The 24,347-nt window shown below is 38.5% G+C and overlaps 2 protein-coding genes across 6 annotated transcripts; both read right to left on the bottom strand.

Moving 5' to 3' along the window:
* Positions 1-534: 534 nt before the first annotated feature.
* LOC133817447 (uncharacterized) lies at positions 535-7,072 on the bottom strand. Of its 3 annotated transcripts, XR_009885534.1 has the most exons (6): positions 6,935-7,072; positions 6,361-6,446; positions 6,104-6,170; positions 5,929-5,991; positions 5,459-5,763; positions 4,893-4,936 (listed from the first exon to the last, which is right to left on the bottom strand). XR_009885534.1 is itself a non-coding variant. In XM_062249973.1 (5 exons), exons 1-5 carry the CDS (start codon positions 5,570-5,572, stop codon positions 773-775), a joined length of 534 nt encoding a protein of 177 aa, XP_062105957.1. In that variant the 5' UTR covers positions 5,573-5,597; the 3' UTR covers positions 535-772. The 3 variants fall into 3 exon arrangements, 1 of the variants encoding a protein (XP_062105957.1); XM_062249973.1 differs by lacking the exons at positions 4,893-4,936; positions 5,929-5,991; positions 6,104-6,170; positions 6,361-6,446; positions 6,935-7,072 and adding exons at positions 535-781; positions 952-1,076; positions 1,180-1,282; positions 1,368-1,550 and having other exon boundaries at positions 5,459-5,597; XR_009885535.1 differs by lacking the exons at positions 4,893-4,936; positions 5,459-5,763; positions 5,929-5,991; ... (1 more) ...; positions 6,361-6,446; positions 6,935-7,072 and adding exons at positions 535-781; positions 952-1,062; positions 1,180-1,282; positions 1,368-1,659.
* A 122-nt stretch (positions 7,073-7,194) lies between these two features.
* LOC133817446 (structural maintenance of chromosomes flexible hinge domain-containing protein GMI1-like) lies at positions 7,195-8,605 on the bottom strand. 3 transcript variants are annotated; one of them, XR_009885533.1, is made up of 4 exons: positions 8,429-8,605; positions 8,242-8,325; positions 7,385-7,604; positions 7,195-7,275 (listed from the first exon to the last, which is right to left on the bottom strand). XR_009885533.1 is itself a non-coding variant. In XM_062249971.1 (3 exons), the coding sequence occupies exons 1-3, from the start codon at positions 8,591-8,593 to the stop codon at positions 7,545-7,547; spliced, it is 309 nt and encodes a 102-aa protein (XP_062105955.1). In that variant the 5' UTR covers positions 8,594-8,605; the 3' UTR covers positions 7,282-7,544. The 3 variants fall into 3 exon arrangements, 2 of the variants coding, with proteins under 2 accessions (XP_062105955.1, XP_062105956.1); XM_062249971.1 differs by lacking the exon at positions 7,195-7,275 and having other exon boundaries at positions 7,282-7,604; XM_062249972.1 differs by lacking the exons at positions 7,195-7,275; positions 7,385-7,604 and adding an exon at positions 7,923-8,038.
* Positions 8,606-24,347: the final 15,742 nt, after the last annotated feature.

Raw genomic sequence — 24,347 nt, 5'->3', positions numbered from 1 at the left:
GCCATAGCGCTACAAACAGGGATGACTGGCCCTGGCTAGCGCTGTAGCGCTACAACCAGGATTTTTAGCCCTGGTTTTTCCCTCCTTCGACTTCTCCATTTTCAACCTTCAAGAATTGATCCCAAACCTCAACCAAACTCATAAATGAACCCAAATACCCACACTACAAGAAAAAATGCTTTTAATAACACCGAAAATGTGTTATCAAAACATACGATAACACTTTCTGATGTGTTAAGACCGACTATGTTATCGTAGGTCAGGGTACTTTACATAAGACTTTATCAGTGTTATACAGATGTGTTATTGTACTGTCAACGATAACACAATTTTTGTGTTATTTTAATATATAGATAAGTGTTTAATTATGTTATTTATAGTCGATTATATAACATTTTTTTTGTGTTATACTACACTTTAGTATAACACATTTTTTGTGTTATTCTACACTTTAGTATAACACATGTGTTATATTAGCTTAGGGAAACATAATCTTTTTTTACTTACACAAAACTAGGAAAAAAAATATGAAAGTTGAAGCCAAATAAGGTAACATAAATAGATTTTTATTAATTACTCAAATGTAATTACAATATTTAGTCTACTATTCTAGGCTTAAGAAATCATATTACAACATAATTTATGCCCAATTCAGATTCCTTTATCACTAAATACAAAACAAGAAATGTATACAAAAATGAGTGAAATGCATTCTTCCATTCTAAAGGCCTCAACTACAAATGTTGTCAAGAATTGCTCCAAAGAAATCATCTCAATATACCTGCACATTGTAAAAAAAAAGTCCTTTTATTATTAAGACCATAAGACTTAAGCTAGTTTCCACCTGTAAGCATATAAAGTTTAAATAAGCAACTCAACTCAAGCAAACATCTCTTTTATCATACATAGAATAAGCATAACGGATCAGTGGAAATAAAAGTTTATATATACCTGAGGAAGAAAAGCTTTTCTAATGCCAAAATTTGTATCAACATCCAGACCACCTCCAATACCTACTGGGATAGCTTGTCTATATCTACATCCCCCAGTGGTTGTAACACCCTGACATACATAAACTAAACACAAATTAGAGTGGCTTTTAACTGAGATTGTATGATATACATGTTATGGCAATGTACTAAGTTTTTTTATGAGGAGTTCTGGAAGGATGTTACTAACACATGAGTTCTGGAAGTGAAGATATCCGAACTGGTCCATTCAAGCTAATGCAGTAATTATCCCAGTCAAAGTTGCTAAAATAGTCCAAGAATTTATATAAAACCTGAGTTATAAAGGGGGAAAGAAGAAAGTCAATTTTAATTCACAATTATACAAGGTGTGCTGGACCAATAGTATCAAGCACTCACTGCTAAAGGACCATTCAAGGAAGAGTTGAAGAGATGGAAGATATATAGGACCAATGTCTCCAAAGCATATGTAGAAATCAAACCATGATGAGCACCAAGAATACGACTTTCATAATAGCACCAAGCCTTAATTAGTATAATACTCCATTTGAAAAGATGATCTTTGCTAATGAGGCAATCGACCTGTCACAACAAGCATATAAATTGCAGTGAGCATATAGGAGAGTTTATGCTCCAGAAATACCAAAGTTTTGAAACAGAAAATAAGAAGAATAAAGCAAAGACCAAAGGCAAAGAGTATCATGAAAGATCATAACACAAATGAAACGTCAATAAAGAGGGGAAAAAAATAAAAATAAAATAGAAATTCAACATACAGGAAGAGCAGGTTATAAAACATTACTAAAGCAAAGCAACATGAGAGTACGAAAGCTTTCAGGTAATATATCATAACAACTCCAAACCATCAATACTACACTAGTACAGAAATTGCAGTTTCAGGTGACTACTTATCAAATACGATGGTATCATACAGTCAACGTAATTAAGTTTAGCACCAAATATTAATTAATTTTTTCATTATTTGAGATATTCCACTGGATAAGTATAAAACAAAAAGATTATTTCTACAGTAAGGATTGTCAGTATCCAATGAGACATTACCCAGAAACCACAATAGAATCAGTGATGCAGAAGAGAGAGGCCTCAACTACTTTTTAAAAGAATACATTTATCTTCCAAACATCACGTGGAAGAAAAAAAAATGAATGAGCACATCAAAGGAACCAATGAAAAAAAAAAGGGAATCATTGACTATGAAATGTCTGCAAACATTTCATAAATTTTGTTAGGCATCAGATATTGAATAGAGCTATATAGGATTAGTGTGTTGACTTGTAAATTTACTCAAGTTCTATTGGTTGGCTAGTAAGTGTTATTATTAGTCTATAAATAGTATAAGAGAATACTTGGAAGGGATATATAGAAGAATTTGGTTACTGTTTAAAGTTTAGAAATTCTACTCTGGGAGCTTTTGCTAGGTTTTCTCAAATTAACCTAGACTTTGTGCAAGATTTGGTTCTTTTCAGTACAAATCGTTTATTCTTAGAATAAAGCTTACAGAATCTTTCAAATCAGCAACCTAGACGGTGTATTAATTAAAATATATTAAATGAGAATGTAATGACCTAACTACTCTAGACTTTTGGACCATTAACGAAACTATACATGCTAAATCCTTAATAAAACTTACAAGTGAAAATACCATAACTTTATTAAGAAACTTGTAAAAATAAGAGTTAAACTTACATAAAATCTCAAGTAGGATATGGGATCCCATTGTTTTAAAAAAAAACATAACATAATTTAAAATAAAAAGGAATTACATAATAAGTGCGGAAAAATACATGTAAAAACCATAAAAACAAAACTACATCCTCGAATCGAAACGCTCGGCTCTTGAATCCATTCTGCCACAATATACATTCTCCAAGCTTCCAAGAACCTTTCCCGCCACTAAGACTATTTTCCTGCACATATAAACAAAAAGGAATGAGCCTAATGCCCAGCAAGGAAAATCTAACACATAGTTCATATACATAAATTTCATAAGAAACATAAAAACATAACATACCACTTATATCATACACATACTATAATGGCCATTATTACTTGGGGTCCCATAGACTAAACAAGTTATATGCCCATTAGATTAGTGGGGTCCTGCTAGCTAATCAGGTCATATGCCCATAATCTATTTGGGGCTTGTTAGTCATATGGGTTATATGCCCAAGCCTACAAACATACATAACATAACATATTTCATAACATAAAAACCTAAGATAACATATAAAAGCATATAACATATAAATTCTATCCTATTTTCCTTACCAAAAATACCGGGATATGAGGACAGAGTTGGGACTTTGGAACACTCCTAAAAACCATTTATGAAAGGGTGAGTCTATTGAAGAAAAAGAGATGAAAGAGAAATGAAAGGAATGGAAGGACTATACCATTGAGAAAATACTCACCAAAAACTTATGTGCAAGTTCTTAGATTTCCTAACCAAAATAAAGAATTAGGTTAGAAGGCTGAGTAGAAGACTATGAGAACTTAAATAAAATAATACCAATGAACTAGAGTGTGGAAATACCTTGACGACTTGTAAGACCAATCTAAACCTTGAACCGAAAATGCTATAAAACCTTACTTCCCAAGTGTTTGATAAGCTTATGATGATCAAGCTTATGATTCCCAACCCAAGTGTTTACATTCTCACACTCACCTAGCAACTTGCAGCCTCTGAACTTAGAGCAATAGATGAATAATGGCTGGGTACTAGGTCCTATTTATAGAGTTTAGGAATGAAAGATCTACATTTAACTTGAATAAAAATAATGGCTTTTTAAGTGAAAATAATTTGAATTATCGTTCAGCAGAGGCTGAAGACTCGTTCAGAAAGGTGCTGGATTTATCAAGAGGTTGAAGGTTTGAATAGAAAACGATTTCAAAAACTTTCAAATTATGCTGAGAGGGGCGATATATCGCCCCCTGTAGGCGATATATCGCCTGGGCCAGTATGCCCGAGGCAGTCGTGCATCGTTTTGTGTTTTTTGTATCTTCGTGCTGCGATATATCGCCCCTATAGCTGTGATATATCGGCATACACTGATTATTTAAACACGAAATTACACATTTTTAGTTTAATTTAAAATGAGTAAACAGCCTTGACTAAGCCCTCTAACATTTTCAAAGCTGCTGACTGACCTTAGAGTATTCAAATTTTTACCTTAATAAATTAAATCCTCAAAATACTTAATCATTATTAAACCCATACATAACATGTGCTAAAATCCTATTGGTTCTTATCTAAACCTTATAGTATAATAAATATTATCCTCAATATCAGTCATATTAATCAAACCTTAGGTTAAAATTAATATTCCTACACTATAGGTTAAACTTAGAAAATCTACAAGTACTACTATGAGTGTCCAAATAAATCCTGGTCTGAACCAAAAATCCACAGTCATAAAGATAATACTATTATTACTATAATACTACTATCTAACTAGCTAAGTAAAGTTCTTGGTCTCTACAGAGAAACAATGGGTCAGTTGTTCAAATAAAAAAATTAATGATCAGGAAAGAAAATGCATTAACTCGAACACGCTAAAACAGCAAACGTATGGTGTTGACTTTAAAATGACTAACTAAAATTCACCCCAAACTTCATGCAAGAAAGAGCCATATATAAGTTTATACCCAAAAGTAGAAAAAAAATGCAATATGGATCCAAGGCTTTTTTACTTACCTTAGAAACAAAAATAGGGCAGTACTCATGTATTTCAGTTGAGGAAACAAAACTAAGTAGACTAGCAAAAACAGAGGACAAATACAATTTTAAATTAGCAGGGTTTATAGAAAAAGTTTTATTGTTATAATAGCACTGCCTTTAAGACTTCCATTGAATGAGATGTTACTTACACTGCCATTTATCATAACATGAAGTTTCTGCCCTATGCTGGAAGTTCTAAATTGTCCCAGTTCCAACCCAGTTCATATATCTATTCATACAACAGAAGAATCCTTTAGAAATTATCCTGTCTAAATCAAACTATGACACAATTAGTAAAGCAAAATTCTAGTTATGTTGCTCACAATCAAGAGATGTGATGAAACTTTTAGGTAAAATTACGCATTCAATGATCTCACTACCCAATATTACAACCTTTCCAATAACAGTTTTACACAGATGGATAAGAAGGAAGAAACATTGCTGCTTTTTATATTTTTTATAAAGCAAACCTTTTTTTTTTACATGGAAAACTTGGAAATATCTTAAGAGTAATTAATTTAAAAAACAAAATGGACCTTGCAACACTGTCACAGATCAATGGGACACCGTTTTTGCCACAAAAGAAGAATTTCTAAGGAATGCAACAGCTACATTACAGGGCTATTTTCTATTCTTATAAGAAAGGAGAGGACCAAAATACTAGTTACAAAGACCCGTCACCAATTACAAATAATATGAGCATCCTATGCAAACATAAGTGCTAAAGTCCAAAGATAAGAAAATTAAGAACCTCATTTCTGAAAGCCTGGCCAATTTGAGCAGCAGCAAAAGGAAGCTTGTTCCCATTGTAATGGTACAAGTCTTTGAAGTTAACAAATATGCCCTGTGCAGTTTCTGGCCGCATGAACCTACAACAGAGGAGATTTAATTACATATCATTACTGACCAAACAGGAGTCTTAATAAAAAAGAATCGCTAAGAAAGAAACAGTACCTCACTTGTCGCTGCCTTGAAACGAACATATATAACAGATGCCTCTACACCCTCAGCAAGAGATGCCTTGCTGCTACTATTGCTCCGGATTGCTGACTGAACCTGATGAAGAAACAATAACCATATAGAACCAGAATGTTTTCTTTTTTAGGTAACAAACAGAGCACTTGATTTAAGACCAAAAGGAGACAGAAACAGAGGTCTACCAACCCAACAAAACAGCACAAAACAATGGAGCACATTAATTCAACCTCTACATTATTTTACCTGAGAAGACGCACTTTTGAGTACAGAAAGTACATGAGAGCGAATCATACCCAATGCTCGAGACTGTCATAAAAAAAAAATTACTCAATTATTGGAAATGGAAACAAATTTTAGTGGAAGAATGTGCAAAAATGTAACGTTATCTAATCAACTATCTGCATAAATTTGTTTCTACCTGCAATTGTCGAAATTTGAGTAAGTAAACGTCGGATTCAGCATATTGTGGATTGTTTTCTACATACCTAATATAAAGTAGATAATGTTTAAGGTCATCAAGTTGATTGAGAAAATAAATGTCTCAACAAAATATGCTAGTAATTCCCTAAATCAACATATAAATTAATGGTACGACACAAGTAATATTTAATGAATGCAACTAAAGCAGCAAAAATAGATACATAAATATATATGATGTAAATAGCATCCCCTTACGCTATGCAGTCATCAAGGCATTTGAGCAGAGGGAGGAAGTTCTCATTGACAACATTCATATTTGGAGAATAAAAATTTGTAGAGATCTGCACAAGGATAGACAACAGCAAATCATTTTGTAATGATAAGAACCGAATAGTTTAGTATAATACACTGTCCAAGTTTTGAATCCAACAAATTGCAATTCAATTTATATTTCAATAATCAGCTCTCCAATTAAACTTAAAAGACTAGACACTAAGACTAATCTGACAAATTCAACTTTTACACTAAAAAAATTCAAGCAAAGAAAATGTTAGATAGTTCAAATGCATTAGATACCAAGCTTAACACTCTCAAGGTCCTATTTTAATCGTACCAGGTAAGTCTATACCATTTGAAATATAGAACCATTGTGTCTAAAAGAGTGATTGCTTAATCTAACAATGATAAGATACGGTTCAGTATACACAACTGTCAACAACACTTAAAACATTTGTCCAAATACCAAATAGCCCAAAAAGAATATAGTGAGATATAAATTGTCCATTCATATAGTAATTACTGACTAAGATGGCCATAAACGACAAGATACCTCTGAATGGACTGCCAAACAATAAGGAATATTAGTCCTCTGAGTAAATCTTCATATTCTAAGATGATCCAACTTTGTACTTGATAAGAAAGGAGAGATTATCTTGTGTCAATAAATTAATTGTAGTTAAGAAGCTTTGGATGTCACCTTATATTATCAAAGTATATAACAAGAAATCGACCATTTATAGATTTTCCAAGAATGTGGCTGCTTCTTCATGAATAGCATGGCTGCGATCAACTTCTCCAGTTTGTTTATACCTTTCAAGAAGAACAAAAGTTTCGAAAGATCTAACGACAACAACAAGCATTTGATCTGCACCCAAGTATTCTGACAGTATCCTAAATGTAGACAAACCTACAAGTTAGAACCGAATAAAGAAAAAATAAAATAAAAGGACGACAAGATAGTGTTTTGGTTGGGAAAATGCAAACACATGAGATGTTTGACCTGCTCAGCTGGCTGCAATGAGGTCGAACTCTTCCAAGTAGAGCAACCACTCCTATTGTGTCTTTCATTAAATGATTTTCTGGCTCTTGGAATGGAATTCCCCTAGAAATAATGCAAAGAACCGCAGCAGCAGAGTTACCCATCTTTTCGATATTCTCCATCACTTCCTCTTTCGAGGACAACTGATTTTCGAGACCAAATGGATATAGTTCTGTAGAATCTAGAAATTTTACAACAAATATAAGATCCCGTTAAGTACTTCAATCAACAAAGTTATAATATAGCAAATATGTCCTAAAACTAGAAAAACAAGGCCCAGGACACACAATAGAAAAAAGGGTGTCGTCCCATCACTACAATAATTTTTAAAAGCCGAGTGAGTGCGCCCAGGTATACTATCTAGCATGGAAGGACATGTCAGTGTCACAAAATTAAATGGTCGATTTGGTCAAGTAGATTCTTTAGATATGTCAAAACATTTTTACAGTGATTCCAGCAGATAAAAAAGAATAGCTATAGATGTGCTAGCCAGTCAAAACCTTGCAATTTTTTCATAATTTGCTCAATTTTTTCCTTCTCTTCATTTAGCTTGACATATTTTTCTTCCAATATTCAGACTACAGAGCCAATTTTTAAAAGGTCCTCTTCAAAGACCTGCAGTGAAATAAAGAAACTCAAGAAATCCTAAATCCAGCATGAAATGTGTACAAGAAGGGAAGATCTATCTTCCTAAAGCTTGTGAAAATCTATAGATGAATAAAAATAATTATTACAATGGGTAGTCCGTGCCAAGATAAAAACTGCATATTCTTTGAAAAGTAATGTAAAAGTGACAATTAGTAGTTGTATGCTTATACCTTTTTATTATTTTCAATGACCGTGGAGAAGTTTTTTCCATCATGCTCCACTTTTGGATTTGGTATAGCAGGTTTGACATGAACCTGCATATGGAGTATAGCAATGGTCCAATAAGTAATGGTTTGTAAACTACTTCAACCAACAAAACAAAAACATCACATATAGCTTTTACATAGTTGTTCCCACCTCAACATTCAGACTAAGGTTTGAATGGCGAGAATGGATAGCTAAGAAGCTATAGTTTCCTGCAATTTGAGATAAAGGAATAGCAGGAACAATGCAGCGCCCATGCTTGAAAGTATACCGGACAGACTCTCCCAAATTAAGCCAACCAGCCTTTATTGTTAGCATATGTGACAGACCATTTTTCTCTTCATCGTGGATAGTATCATCCACAATACCCTCAAAGTTGACAATTTCAAAAATGATATTTTCTAGTTTGGAACCAGCAGTAAGAATCTTGGATACCTAGTCACAATTTTTTTAGATAAGAAAAGGTGGGAAAAAGAAAATTAGCAACATATGAAGCAGAGAATCACTGACCTTCGATGCGATTCTCAGTTCTCTTTTCTCAATCTGAAATTCTTGTTTAAAAAAGACTTTATTGCTTGATGATACAGAGAACGATGCTGCACAGGGTCGGGCACAGATATGGAATTTACGGGGCGAATAAAGTATAAAAGATTGCAAGTCAATAATACATATTTATTTTGACTACATAATTAATAGATCACATAAGGAATACTCAAGCTTTTGCTGTACAGATTCAAAATCTGAGATTTTACTTCCATATCAAGACAATAAAATAAATATACACACCAAGAGTTGTATAAGTAGTATTGTAATTTATTACACACAAAGACAAAAAGTTTGTGGTAATGAAATTATTGAACTGAAGCATATAACATTCAATTCAACACATGTTTGTATTACAAAATTAGCACAAGGCCTTATATTATTCTAAGTGATATTGGTACAAAAACAAGAATGAAACTATATTACCAATTTCTTTAGCGTGTCTCATAACTAGATTTCTACAAGTTCAACACATCAGAGATAAAGCTCTCTAGTAAATACACTTACCATTCTCTCCATAACCAGCTGTTACTTTCAAGACCGAGCCACCCACCCCCTCTGTGAGACCGAGCCACCCACCACCTCTGCAAGACCGAGCAACCCACCCCCTCCGCGAGACTGAGCCACCCACCCCCCCCCCCCGTGAGACCGAGCCACCCACGACGCTGAGCCCGTCGTTTTCACAAGGCCCACGAGCCCCTATCATTTGCGACGTTTACCGATGATAGGGAAGGTCGGGCTCCATAAAGACAGGTGAGAGAGAAAGAGGGAAGGAGAGAGGTCTGGTGGGAGAAAGAGATCCGAGAGAGAGGAGATGTGCCTCTTCTCAGGATTTGTCTTCCGTGAAAAGGAGTGAGAGACCGAGAGAGATAGGTCAACGGGAAACGGGTCAAAGGGAAATGGGAAATGGGTCAAAGGGAAATTGGCGCTTTTTTATTTTATTTGTCGCCTCAAAATTTGATAATATACCATAACTCTTTTTAAATAGTATTATAATGATGTGTTATGGTAATGGGTGTTTGGTGTAGTGCCAACATACAAGTCCTAGGCATCATAACCATATCAATCATTGCCAAAAACTTCCATCAATTCTCAACTTTCAACTTAAAAATTCCAACTGAAACTCAATAAGAAAATAAAGTAAAACCAGAGTTTTCCATGGTTGAAAAATGACCTCAAGCTCAGAATTACACCCTCTTCAATGGTAGAACATAACCCTAGGCCCTCAAGGCTTGGTTCCCTAGCTTGAATCCAATAAAGGAGCTCAAAAATTCAAAGAGAAAAGAAGAAGAAATGATGAACGGGAGAAGAAGAAAGAAAATATGTTTTCTTAAGCTTTCTACAGCTTCTTAAGGTTGATATATATCCTTAGGTCAAAAGACCAAAATGCCCCCAAGCTTAAATAAAACCCTTAACAGCCATCAAGGGCAAAATCGTCCTTTCCCATCTATCTCGTTAATCATAATTAACGCCCTCCAATTCCTGTTATTCCCAATATTCTCAAATTCTAATAAATCATATCCCATTACCCTTAATTCCCGGTAATGTACTAATCCTTAAATTGCCCCGAAATTAACCTTGTTATGACCAAACCGCTAACTTGCATTCAAATATCGTCTCATGCCGAATGGCTCGAACAAATCCACATTATAATGTGGTCTTATTCATAATTCACCAACATGCATGAAAATATACAAATTTGCCCTCAATGGGCCAAATTACCAAAATGCCCTTATAATGAAAAATGTACCTATATGCATGCATTTATCATCATATAATAATATAATTCACATAATCATGCATATAATCATTTAATAACATAATAAATCAATTATGGCCCTCCCGACCTCCTAATCAAGGTCCTAAACCTTATTAGGAAATTTAGGTCATTGCACTGGTACACCACTAGCTGGGATCACTGAATATCTCCAGGTACTGTGCATGCACATCCCGAGACAAGCGTAATCCTGCTAATAATGCCTCGTACTCAGCCTCATTATTTGAAGCGTTGAATCCAAATCTAAGAGCGCAATGGATTCGGTGATTCTCCAGAGTGATCAGTATGATTCCTGTGCCTGAGTTGTGTTCATTGGATGCTCCATCAAGAGATAGCTTCCATACAGGAGTATCTCCTTCCTTCTCGGTATCTTCATTCTCTGATTGGTGGGAAGGGTCTTCAAGGTTGGTGCCTTCGACTATGAAGTCTGCCAATTCTTGTCCTTTTATCGCCGTCCTCGAATGATAAGTGATATCAAATTGTCCTAGTTCCACTGCCCACTTGAGTAATCGTCCCGAGGCCTCTGGTTTCTGAAAAACTTGTCTCAGCAATTGATCGGTCAGGACTCGAATCGAGTGAGCTTGGAAATATGGACGCATCTTTTGAGAGGCGATTACTGAACAGTAGGCTAGCTTTTCAAGAAGGGGATACCTAGACTCCGCACCTACTAGCCCTTTACAGATATAGTGCATAGGGTGTTGTACCCTGTTCTCTTGTTTTACTAAAGCAGCGCTAATTGCATGCTCGATGATTGCCATATAGATTAATAGTACTTCACCATATATTGGCTTCGCTAGGATGGGAGGTTGAGCGAGAAGCTCCTTCAAGGCTTGGAAAGCTTCTTCACATTCCTCGGTCCATTGGATCTTCTTGCTACCCCTCAGTAGGTTAAAGAATGGGACACACTTGTCCGTCGACTTTGATATGAACCTACTTAGTGCAGCTACTCTCCCCATTAAGCTTTTCATTTCTTTGATTGTGGTAGGTGGCTTCATGTCGATCAATGCTTTGATCTTTTAAGGGTTAGCCTCGATTCCACGTGAATTGACTATGTATCCAAAAAACTTACTAGAACAAACTCCAAACAAGCACTTGAGAGGATTTAACTTCATGCTATACTTTCTAAGTATTGCAAAGCATTCCTCCAAGTCTCAAATATGCCCTCCAACTTCTTTGGACTTGAACAACAAGTCATCGACATATACCTCCATATTTTTGCCGATCAAGTCTCGGAACATGCCATTCACTAAACACTGGTAGGTGGTCATGAGCTTCATCTTCTCGAGGGATGATTTGTAGATGATATCCATTGAGCTTCCCATATCCACCAAGCATCTCTTCACTCGGGCATTGCCGATTTGAGTGGTAAGGACCAGAGGGTCATTGTGGGGGTACCTCCCGTGCCTGGCGTCATCCCCAGTAAAAGTGAGAGTTTCACTTTCATACTTCGGATTTTTTGGAGACCGCTCCTCAACTGCCATGCACTGGGAATACTCCCCTACCTCATGTCTGAGGGTCCTTGCATATCACTCACAAGCATTGTTACTGTTACCCGCTATATGGGGCCCCCCGTATATGGTATCCAGTGTGAAGTCTATGACCGCTAGCTCCAGTGGTGGACTCCTCTACCTTTAGAATTCTAGATTCCTGCTCGGGGTTTTAGTCTTGACTCGGTACCTCGAGAGTTTTCCTGATCGGATAAGAAACTCTATTTCATCCGTCAATTGTTTGCACTCATTTATGTCGTGCCTATAATCATTATGGAAATGACAAAACTTATTCTTGTCCTTATTTCCTTCTGAACGCAAGGGTGGTGGCTTTCAGTATGGTACCTCATGGTATGTTGCCAAGTAAATCTCAGCCCTTGATGTAGTCAGGGTGGTATAATTGGTGAACCTGGGCTTAGGTTGTTTGTCAGCGGGTGCTGACTTAGCTTTCTTCTCTCCACCCTGCTCTACACCTGAGGTATTCCACTTCTTACCGTTGCCCCCATTGCCGCCCTGAGGGTTTGGGCCGTTCTTATCTGCCTTGACAGTGGTCGGATGGTTTATGCATTTTTCTTCCTTCATGATAGCGTCATCTAGCTTCATGTATTTGTTTGCTCGATCCAGGAACTCCTACAAGGTGTTGATAGGGCTCCTGTGTATGCTATCCCACAAGGGACTACGATAAATTATTCTTGCTGCGATGGCAACGAACTTTCCTTCATCTCCTAGTGTAGACACTCGGTTTGCCTCTCTCATGAATCATTGGATGTAGTCTTTGAGGGATTCATCTTTCCCTTGCTTGATGTTAGCTAGCTGATTGGCATAAACTGGTTGAATCCGTCCAGCACTGAATACCTTGCAAAATTCCTTCTTGAACTGCTCCCAGGAAGTGGTGGATCCAGGTTTGAATTTCCAATACCATTCCTAGGCTGAGTCAGAGAGAGTGGTAGAGAATACTCTGCGCCTATAATCATGCTCCACATCGAGTAACTCCATCTAGTCCTCGAACTTCCCAATGTGTCATACTGGGTCCTTCTTCCCAGTGTATGTTGGGGTCTTGTATTTCGGTGGTGGTTGAGCAGCTTGGATATTTGCACTGAAGGGACTCCCACTTCTATGTGCAAGCTCAATATTGGAAGGTTTCTTTGTCAGACCCTGGACATTCATGAAGAGTGCATCTATTTGAGCCTGCACTGCTGGTGGGATCGCTGCTCTAGGTAGGGTAGATGTCCCTGGTACCCCCTCCTGAGCGTTGGTCCTCCTGTTGATGACTTCCCTCAGATCCTGAGGATGTGCATCTTTTCCGAGCCTATCGAACACAGTATTGGTGTTGTTCATCGGTTCATTTCCCTTGCGAGACTGAGGGTGTAGGGGTGGCAAGTCCGCCTTTCCCTTGTCAGTTCGACCCTACCCTCGAGCCTCTCCTCCTACATGACTGAGATTTTGAGTGGCCATTTCCATTTCTGTCACACCTCTCAGATGTTTGACGTTCATCTCCTGCATTGTTTCATCTGTCCCCCTGGGAGGGGGCCTTCGGGTTGGTAACACTCCTTCTCCTAGATGAAGTGTTATTCTACTTAGTCATCGAGGAGGCAGTCTTGGACTGTACCTCTTCATCCTGCCTTTAGGAAAGTGGCTTTGAGTGCGTCTGTGGGATTCGACTCCTCCCCTGGGACACTCTGTTACTGATGTCTCGCATTCCTGCTGCTTTGTCCTGAGCCTTTCTCACCGCTTAAGCAGCAGCTTCAGCATTAGCTCGGGCTAACTGAGTAGCTGCCTCCAAGGCCACAGCAGCCTCCTCGTGCCTCTGGTCAGCTTCATGCTCCCTTTAGATATCCTCTGGACCTGCTCATCTATCTCTCATCGTTTCCGTTCCATAGCCGCCCTCTGGAGGGAAATTTCTACAGCAAAGGCCTCTTGCCTCGCCAGAAATTGCACCATCTCCTCCTGGTGAGCATCCTGTGGATCTTCTGCATCTGGTTGGTCTCCAACCTCCACGTGAGGTTCATTAACAGGATCGTTGGGATCCTCAATGTTGGAATCCCTGGGATTCGTCTTCTTTGTCTAACTGGGTTTCAGAGGAATCGTAAAATTGATGAAAGTGTGTTTCTTGATTTCGTACTCTCAATGAAAGCACCAAAATGTTGACTTGTGAAATTGGCCAACGGTTGTATGTATAATATACGACACCTTTTGAACGAAATAAATGTAATAAAGGACAGAGTACAAATATCATAAACAAACACCAGAAATTTTATAGTTGTTCAGCCCTGTTTTGATGAACAATAATAACCTAATCCACTTAGCATTTAGTATTGAATCACTCGACAATTACACTGAGGAACAAAAGTATTCACTCATTTCTAATTTGCCCAGAATTTCTCCCCAAATGTTCTTCAGATCTCAAAAATTCCAGAAAAAACAATCCTCCTTTGAAATGAAGCCTTGGATCCTTTATTTATAGTACCCAGGGGTTGTTACATGATCAGTAATACTGGGATCATGGTTTGGTACATGATTATCAGGTAGTGGAGATACGTGTCCACCTCCCCATGATTATGAGATCGTGGATTTCTCATTGTTTCTCTAGAACGTGGTAGATAATGCATGGTTGAAACCTATGGGAGAATGTTAAGTCTTGGTTGGTCTATGAGACCTAGGTGCTAGGTCCGATGACCCTCTGAGTGCTGGACCTGTTAATTCTCTGGGTGCTGGACCTGTTTGATCTTAGTTTGAATGAGTGCAGGTATTTCTTAGTGAAGTGTACTTGGGAGTTTAGGCTGACCACCCTATGAAGAATAGGGTAGGCCGACCACCTAGGTGGTTCCTGAGCATGCCAGGCCGACCATCCTTAAGGGTTGGGGTCAGGACGACCACCTCTAGGGGGTTTAGGCCTGGTCGACTTCCCTATAGGTCCTGGACCTATCTTTTTTGCTTGTCAGTCTTTTCTCAATACTTCATCGTTTTTCCTTGATTTGTGATGCCACGTGCCGCATTCTCATTCTCCATGTCATCCTCGTATTTTTTAGGGATAACTAGTTTAGCGAGTTAAGCACTATTTAAAGTACACAGTGTGACGGTCTTGGGTTAACCATGGCGTTACAACTTGGTATCAGAGTTTGCCAAGGTTTAGGGTTCCTGTAGACTGGCTAGGCATGTACACTCACCACTGAAGTCAAGCTCGACTTAAGGTTTGGTAACTATTTATGTGGTTATGTGTTTAACTGCTTAAATAGAATGTAAATGTTTACATGCATGCATGCATGCGATACAATAATAAAGTTGGCCCTTGACTACTACAAGATGAGCAAGAACGTGCTTATTAGCACTGATATTGCTAGAACATGCTTATTAGCATTGTTAATTGTTAATTGGTAAGTGCTAATTGATAAATGTTATGATCATGAATCAATTTGCTTATTAGTATGATTGTGGAACATGGATGAGTATATGTGTGATCTTGGACCGTGAGGCGACAAGAGGTTTAGTTATCACTACCTAACTAGCCGTATTAAATATTGCATCAAGGTATAGGTTGAAAGTATGATTCCAAGGCAGATAGTGTTAGAGAATATATATTATTGCTCAATGGAAATATGGAAAAACCAATATACAACTCTATGGAAACATACAATGGACAAGATAATTAATTAAATAAACATTACAACTCAATTGCTCAAAATACAAGTAAATAGAAATAAGAGAAGAGGATTACAAACTCAATACACTAATAATACAAGAAGAACAACTGAATGAAAAAATCAATGGAAAACACAAACTCACACTCAACCAAAGTGTAAAGTAGTGGGGATCACCAACTTGAACAAGGTTCAAAACCTTTGTCCAAAAGCTTATTTCCCCCTATTCTCTAAGCACTAAGGGATCTCTCAAGGAAATAGCTCTCTGGAATAATCAAGCCTCAAGGTGAATTTTTCAGCCAAGTGCTTTGTGGATGAAAAATGGTGTCTTACAAGTGAGCATTAGGCTCCTATTTATAGAGTTTGAGATACCCTTTGGATTTAAAATTCCACCAACCCCCATGGCTGTTACCAATGTTTAATTGGATTAATATGGAATTAAAATTGAAATTTGGGAGTTATTTGGGTTTTTTAGAACCGTTCAACACATTTGGAAAAAACTGAAAATTTGGCCTGAAATGCACCTGTGGCCGCGGCCAGGGACATCAGTGGCCGTGGCCACTGCTTTCTATCCCCCAGGCCGCGGCCACCATCATTCAGTGGCCGCGGCCATAGCCCATTTTCAGCACTTAAAAATGTGCTGTTTTTCCAAACGGTTCCAAACCCTCCCAAATGATTTTGTAACTCCCAAAACACATTATTGGGGTTAAAATCATGTCTCCAACAGTAATATTTCATAATGGCTTTATGAAATCCAATCTCAAATGTGTAACATATAATATACACATTATTGGGTAATATTTGGGAGTTACAAATTTGTAACTGATTTTGTAACTCCAAAATATGTCACATTTGGGCACACACATGTGTCCAATTTTGTGACTCTCAATAATATGTTACAAGGTGTGACAAATCACATTTTTTCACATTATTTAATCTAATATTATATTATATGAAATAATATAACAAATAGAATCATCAACTGGCTAGGAAGATTAGGGCCAGAATGACAGACACGGTCAGGAGAATGACTAGAGTCAGATCCCTCAGGTAGCTTCTGATAATTGGTAGCAGCTGTTTGCTGATTTACAAGCCAGAGTAACTATAATGCCCTGAAATCCCTAATGCGGTTTAATGGTTGGATTAGTAGGCCAGGAGGGCCATAATTGCTTTATTATGCCATTAAACTATTACATGCATGTTTATGTGAATTATATTATAATATGATGTTAAATGCATGCATGTGAGTCCACATTCCATTACAGGGATATTTTGGTAATTTGGCCCGTTGAGGGCGTAATTGTATATTTGTATGCATGTCGGTGATATATTGTTGAGGCCGCATTATAATGTGGATTTGTTCGAGCTATTTGGCATGAGACGATCTTTGAATATTAAGTAATGGTTTAGTCATAATGGGCTTAAGTTCGAGGCTTGGGGTGGGTCTCGGGATGTTTTAATGATTAGAAATTTGTCAAGAATTAAAGGATAATGGGATGTGAATTTTTGGTATTTGAGAATATTGAGAATAGCGAGAATTGAAGAGCGTTAATTATGATTAACGAAATAAGTGGAAGATGACTATTTTACCCATGGGAGTCTTTAGAAACATTTGATTGACCTAGGGGCAAAACAGGCATTTCAACCCTAGGATATATATGACTGTAGTAACCTGTAGAAAACTGAAACCAAAACAGAGTTCTCCTTCTTCATACGTTCATCAACTTTCTCCTTTCTTCCTTTGGAATTTTTGAAGCCAACTTGAAGAAATAAGCTAGGAAATTAAAGCTTTGAGCTTAGGATCTTGGTTCATCCATTGAAGAGGACTCAAAATCAACTTGAGGTAAGAAATCATCCATGAACTTTAAGCTTTGCTCTGTTTTTCTTATAGTTTTCAGCTTATCGGTTTTTTATGTGGATAATTGGGAATTAGTGGAAGTTTTTGAGTTTGGTTGCTTGGGTTTTGATGAGGGTGTGATGTAGATGAAGTTTAGGGGTTAAATTGGATGTTTTGGTCATGTTTGGGGTTGGTTTGGAGGGTTGGTTTCAAGGGAAATCGCAAGGAGGGAAAACCATAAATTTTTCTGGTCTGAAGCTGGCGCCTCAACGCTATGCAGGGCAGGGATTTGGGCCTCTCTGCCTTGGGACAGCGCTCCAATGCCATTTGGCAGCGCCCCAGCGTTAGGCTAACTTCATAAAGTCTCATTTTTAGGGCTCGGGATGGTTTTTAAGGCTCGGGGGTTGGTTCCTTTACCCCATTTAAGTAGATTGTGAGTCCCGAGAGTGTGGGATTGGTCCCGGGAGTGAGATTTTAGATTGTGAACTTTTATTGATGTACTTTATTAATGGATTCCAATTGGTTATGACTAGGTGACCGCTAAGGAACTAAAAGACAAATCGTTCTCAAGGGTCGTTCTTTTATTAATTCTCGCTCGAACCAGAGGTAAGAAAATTGCACCCCATTTGTGACATGCATGGTTATTCATGAGGCATGTTGAATGATTAAATGTGGACATTGATTGCATATCAAATTCTTAGCAAGTCTTGCTTACTTGTGAATGGCACTGACTCATTAGTCAGGTTTGGCAATGGTGTCAGTATTAACTGTGAAGCTGTGACTCATTAGTCAAGTTCGGCAGTAGTACTGAGCACTAGTCACGTGGTATTGACTCATAAGTCAAGGATGGCTTCAACATGTTTAATGCAAGCCTACAAAGATTAGATCTAATCGACATCTGCATTGAAGGACTCAAATGAGCATTAATGCCAGACCGACCTCAAGTTCAATGAATATTAGAAAGCGCTTGTCTAGCTAAAGGCTAGTCACTTAGAGCCAGGGTGTAACACCCTGGATAGCCAAGACCGTTACACTGTGTATTTGTAAAGGTGCAAGACTTGCTAATCAAGTCAAACAGTTAAAAACGTGAATTCTAAAGTCATTAAAGTGCTAGGGTTAAAAGGTTTTGGTTTCAAAAGATACTTACCATATAATTAAATATTTACATATGGGATCCCAAAAGAAATAGTGTTTAAAAGTCTATTTACAAAATTTCCAGTGTACAGACAACCACCAGCCTTTCTAAAGGCAAAACAGAAGTTTATGGTATTCCTGTCCCAGTCTCCCCTCAACCGTGGCGGCTGAGCAGCTGATCATGTACATTTTTCTCTCAGAGCTCTCTAAATCAGGGCTGATCAAGCTTGCCCTTTCCTTTACCTGCACCATGTAGCACCCGTGAGTCAAGGCCCAGCAAGAAAACATATCATGTTACATAACAAGCAATAATAATATTTGGGTAACCTTTAAGCACGTTCACACACTTAACATACCACAATATTCACAAAGAATGGAGATTCAACCAAAGAGTCAATTATTCATCACCCAGCTATACAACATAACAACTCACCAAACAATAATAACAAGCAGATCATATAATAGCCAGGGTTGACACTTTAGGTCGCAGCCCCCTGATTACCCCACTGACTCTGGCCCGCTTAAACCAAGCTCAGTGCATAACAAGCTGTCCTCAGCTACCAGTGGCCGAGCCACGCCCTGTGCACTAGTGTAAACTTTGGCACTCTTAGGCCATTGGTTTACTGTTTACATGGCGTAATACCATCCTTTACAAAGCATAAAAAATAGGGAACCCTTAGTCCCATTATAATTCCACAATCGGATGCAGTTTTCTTACCTTTAATTCTCAAGTTCACTGATTACGAGCGACGCCTCTCGAGCACGATCCGCTTCCCGAGCCCTAGCTTAACAACTAGTCACAACCAAGATAGGGAGTACCATTAATAATCGCGTTAATATTTTTGGGTGGAGTTCTAGCTTCCGGGACATCGAATTCTACCAATCATGGTGGTGGAATTGATCCCGAGCACCCTAGGTTAAAACCCCCCAAAAGATCAAAAAAACCCATAACGGTTGCTGCCCCTGAAACCTATCCGTGGCCCACCCCTGAAATAGAGGCTAAGCCTCTCTAAAGACAGACACGTGCCGCGGCCCTGCCCTGTGGCGCCGCGGCGCTTCCCCACTGCAGAGCCTCCTTGGCTCTTCCTTGCTTCGCAGGGCCGCGACACTCTAGAACAGAGCCGCGGCCCAACCCTTCATGCCCAGAAAAACTACCATTTCTAGCCTCCTAACCTTGCCAAAAACCATCCCAAAACACCCTAATTCCAAAACCCATTGATCACAAGACTCCCAACATGGTTTTAACAACTCAATCCTACAGAAACCTAGTTTAAAAACTCATTAAAATCCCATTTTGATTTCTGAAACCCGATAGCTCAAGAACTCTAAAACCAGTCATGCAAACTCAAAATTTAGACTCTAAACTACGAATTGAAGCTTACCTTCTTTGATGAATCACTTCCTTAACAAATTCATGAGCTAAAACCCAAGCTTTTCAGCTTTAATTCAATCCTTAACATCAAAACCATAAAAACTTTTAATACTCAGCCAAAACTTAGAATTCTAATGCTCAAGAATGAGATTTAATTCTTACCTTGATCCTAGTTGAGTATTCCTTAGTCAGAACTAGGCTAATCCTTCGCAAATTAAGTTCAAAACACAAAATTTATAGTTGAGTTCTTTAAGTTTTTAGTAGTTTCCTTAAGAGAGAGAAGAGAAGGAGGAGGGGGGAAAAATGGGTCGGTTTGTGTCTTTTGTTCTACTACTTTCTGTTTACTTAGTCTAACCTTAGCTAATTAAGTCAATCCCGAGGCTCGGGGTACCGAAAACGTCCCCGAGGGCAAAATGGTAAAATTCCCCAATATTCCCGTCTAGGCTTCCTAACCTCAAATATATCTCCATATATTTATTTCTATAACCCAATAACCCAAATAATCATCTAATGCCCGAATTACCCCTTGACTTACCCCAAGTCAAACATTAAGCCCCGTTGTGACTTCCTGCTAGTTAGCTCCCTAGGATCGCCTTAAGTCGCACGCTGCCAACTTACCCACATAATAATGTGGTTCTCACGAATATAGCATATAATCACATTTACACTCATATAATCATACATTAACTTAATAAACACACACATAAGCCAATTATGCCCTCCCGACACACTAATCAAGGCCCTTAAGCCATATTAGTGATTTTGGGTCGTTATGCAGGGCCAGAGAGCCCTAGTGATGGTTTAGTAACATGGCTATGGGTGTTGAGCCCGAGTGACTTACCCATCAGTCACTCATTTTATTGGAGCCAGGGCCACAAGATCCAAGTGACTGAATTGTCACATGGCTATGGGTGCCGAGCCCTGTAGTGACTTACTCATCAGTCACTCATCTGTTTAAGCTGGTGACTTACTCATCAATCACTCATTTGATTAAGGCTATAAGAATCAGTACGATTAATAGAACCCCAAGTGTTATATCACTCACCTGCTCAGGGATATAAGCTCTGTATGATTATTATGATCATCATTTGATATTATATACATACAGTATTGAGTTTTCTTGCTGGGCTTTGGCTCATGGGTGCTATGTGGTGCAAGTAAAGGGAAAGAAAATCTCACCCAGCCTTAAGTGGAAAGCTTAGGTGGTGATGTGTACATATGCAACCGCTTGACCACCACGACCAAGGAGTTCTCAAAGGAACTAAGGGGTTTACCTTATTTTTGTCGCTTAGGTCGGCAGGTTTTTAAATTTGAAACTGTTATGACCATTCTGGATTGTAAACAACTTGGAAATATTTTTATGGGCCCATGAACAGTTTTAAGTTTTTTTAAAAAATATATCCTTTCCATTTGATTGGTTTTTCACCTTAACCTATTAATAACACCTAGAAGCACATTTATAACCAAAGAACTCGATTAGCGAGTTAAGCATGGTTCAAATTTCACAGTAACTATCCTGGGGTAACCAGGGCATTATAGTATCGAGGCAAGAAGAACAAATCCACCTCTCGAGACAACAACAAGTTCCTGTAGGTAACATTTTACCAGAGGCACCACATGTAGCGGTACCAACAGTTGAGCAATTGCTAGAGGTTGGAAGTAAATGGGAACGTCTTTATGAAAGGTTCAGGAAACAGCACCCTCCAGTCTTTTAGGGTAGTGCAGATCGAGCTAAGGCTGAGCAATGGATGAGCATGGTTGCCACCATCCTTGACTTTATGAGGGTGTCTGGTAATGAGAGGGTGGCTTATGCCACATACATGTTTTGGGAGGATGCTCGAATTTGGTGTGAAGTGATATCCCAGACCAGAAATGTCAATGCCCTGAGTTGGGAAAAGTTTCAGACTTTGTTTAATGAAAAGTATTACAATGATGCCATCAGGGCTGCAATAACTTAAGAGTTCAGCAAGCTATTTCAGAGAAGTCTGTTAGTGACTGAGAATGCTTTAAAGTTTGATAGACTAACAAAGTTCGCAATGGAATTGGTGCCCACTGATGGGACCATAAAGGAAAGGTTTCTCCAGGGGCTACAGCATAGAATAACCTGTGATGTTCGTAAAACCACTATGTCTAGAGTTACTACTTATGCACAGGTGGTTGAGAAGACGCTCACAGCTGAGAGCGCAGAGAACAAGATTTGGCGGGACAATGCAGCCAGGAAAGACTTTAGGAGGGTGGGACCACCATTTATAAGTTCAAGTAGGGGCGGAGGCCCTAATGATCAGAAGAGGAAGGCTCCTGATGCCTTCCCAGGTCCAGGCTCTGACAGCCGACCACATGGTATTGCAATGGGCCACCAGGGCGGCAGTGAGGCCTAGAAGGTTTATCCTGAGTACCCTAGATGCAAGAGTCGCCATATAGGGGAGTGTAGGGAAAAAGATTGCTTCTTATGTGGAGTAGTGGGACATTTCAAGAAAGATTGCCCGAAAGCTAGAAAGGAAGAGGCAAGAAAGGCGGACAACTCGGCCCCAGCTCGAGTGTTCGCATTGACTCAGGCAGAAGCTGAGGCTTGTCCCTCAGTAGTTACATGTTAACTTTTTAGTGCTGGAACCCCTTATACCGTTTTGATTGATTCTGGTGCAACACATTCTTTTGTTGCAAGTAGAATTTTTATAGACTGTGTAGACCATGTGATTATTATTCTGTGGGGTTCGGGACCTTATTACCCACTAGGGAGTTAGTAGTATCTAGAAGATGGGTCAGATCATTGCCAGTGATAATGGAGGGCAGAGAGTTATCAGTTTATTTGAAAGAGTTGGTTATGACTAACTTTGATATGATTTTGGGTATGGATTGGTTAGTGAAGTATGTGGCAACCATAGATTGCAGAAGGAAGATGGTAAACTTTGAGCCTGAAGGTGAGGATCCTTTTTTGTTTGTTGGCACTGTGAATGGACCATGTATATCTATGATATCTGTTTTGAGGTCTAGAGATCTATTGGAAGGAGGTTGCATAGGATTCATAGCCAGTGTGGTTGATACAACTCAGGACATGCCATTGGGACTAGAGGAGACCAGATTAGTCTGTGAGTTTCTGGATGTGTTTCCAGAAGATTTACCAAGGTTGCCACCTCATAGGGAGATTGAATTTGTGATTGAACTAGCACCATGGATGGAGCCAGTGTCTAGAGCACCTTACAGAATGGCCCCAGCTGAATTAAAAGAACTTTAAGTACAACTGTAGGATCTATTAGACTTAGGTTTTATCAGACCCAGTTTCTCATCGTAGGGTGCACCAGTTCTATTTATGAAGAAGAAAGATGGTTCTCTAAGTATGTGTATTGATTACAGAGAACTAAATAAGTTAACAATCAACAAAAAGTATCATTTTCCAAGGATAGATGATTTTTTTTTTATTAGATGCAGGGTAAAAGGGTATTCTCTAAGATAGACCCTCAATCTAGTTATCATCTGCTAAGGGTCAAGGAGGGGGATATACCGAAGACTGTTTTTTGCACTAGATATGGGAATTATGAGTTCTTAGTTATGTCATTTGGATTGACTAATGCCCCAGCTGCTTTTATGGATTTGATGAATAGAGTGTTCAAGGAATATTTGGACCAGTTTGTGATCGTCTTCATCAATGATATTATGGTTTATTCTCAGTCAGAGTCAAAAAATGACGAGCAACTGAGGTTGGTTCTACAAAGACTGAGGGAACACAAATTATTTGCAAAATTCAAGAAGTGTGAATTATGGTTATTTGAGGTAACTTTCCTTGGGCACATTGTTAGTAAGGAGGGGATTAAGGTGGACCTATTCTAGATTGGGGCGGTCAAGGATTGGCCAAGGCCAAAGAATGCTTCAGAGGTTTTAAGTTTCCTTGGATTGGTAGATTATTACAGACGTTTCGTGGATGGATTCTCAAAGATTGCCACTTCATTAACTGAATTGATACGCAAGAAACAGAAGTTTGTGTGGTCAGACAAGTGTAAGAACAACTTCCAGGAATTGAAACAAAGGTTGATTACAACTCCAGTTCTGAGTCTTCCAATAGATCAGGAGAAGTTTGTGATGTACTGTGATGCCTCACATCAGGGTTTTGGTTGTGTTTTGATGCAGTCAAGGAAGGCGATTGCTTATGCCTCACGTCAGTTGAAAGAATATGAACAGAGATACCCCACTCATGATTTAGAATTTGTAATTGTGGTCTTTGCATTTATGGTATGGAGACATTATCTTTATGGGGAGAAGTGTGAGAATATACTGACCACAAGAGCCTGA

The sequence above is a fragment of the Humulus lupulus genome, chromosome 2 (assembly GCF_963169125.1).
Source record: "Humulus lupulus chromosome 2, drHumLupu1.1, whole genome shotgun sequence".
Lineage (NCBI taxonomy): Eukaryota > Viridiplantae > Streptophyta > Magnoliopsida > Rosales > Cannabaceae > Humulus > Humulus lupulus.
This window is presented reverse-complemented; position numbering and strand designations above follow the sequence as displayed.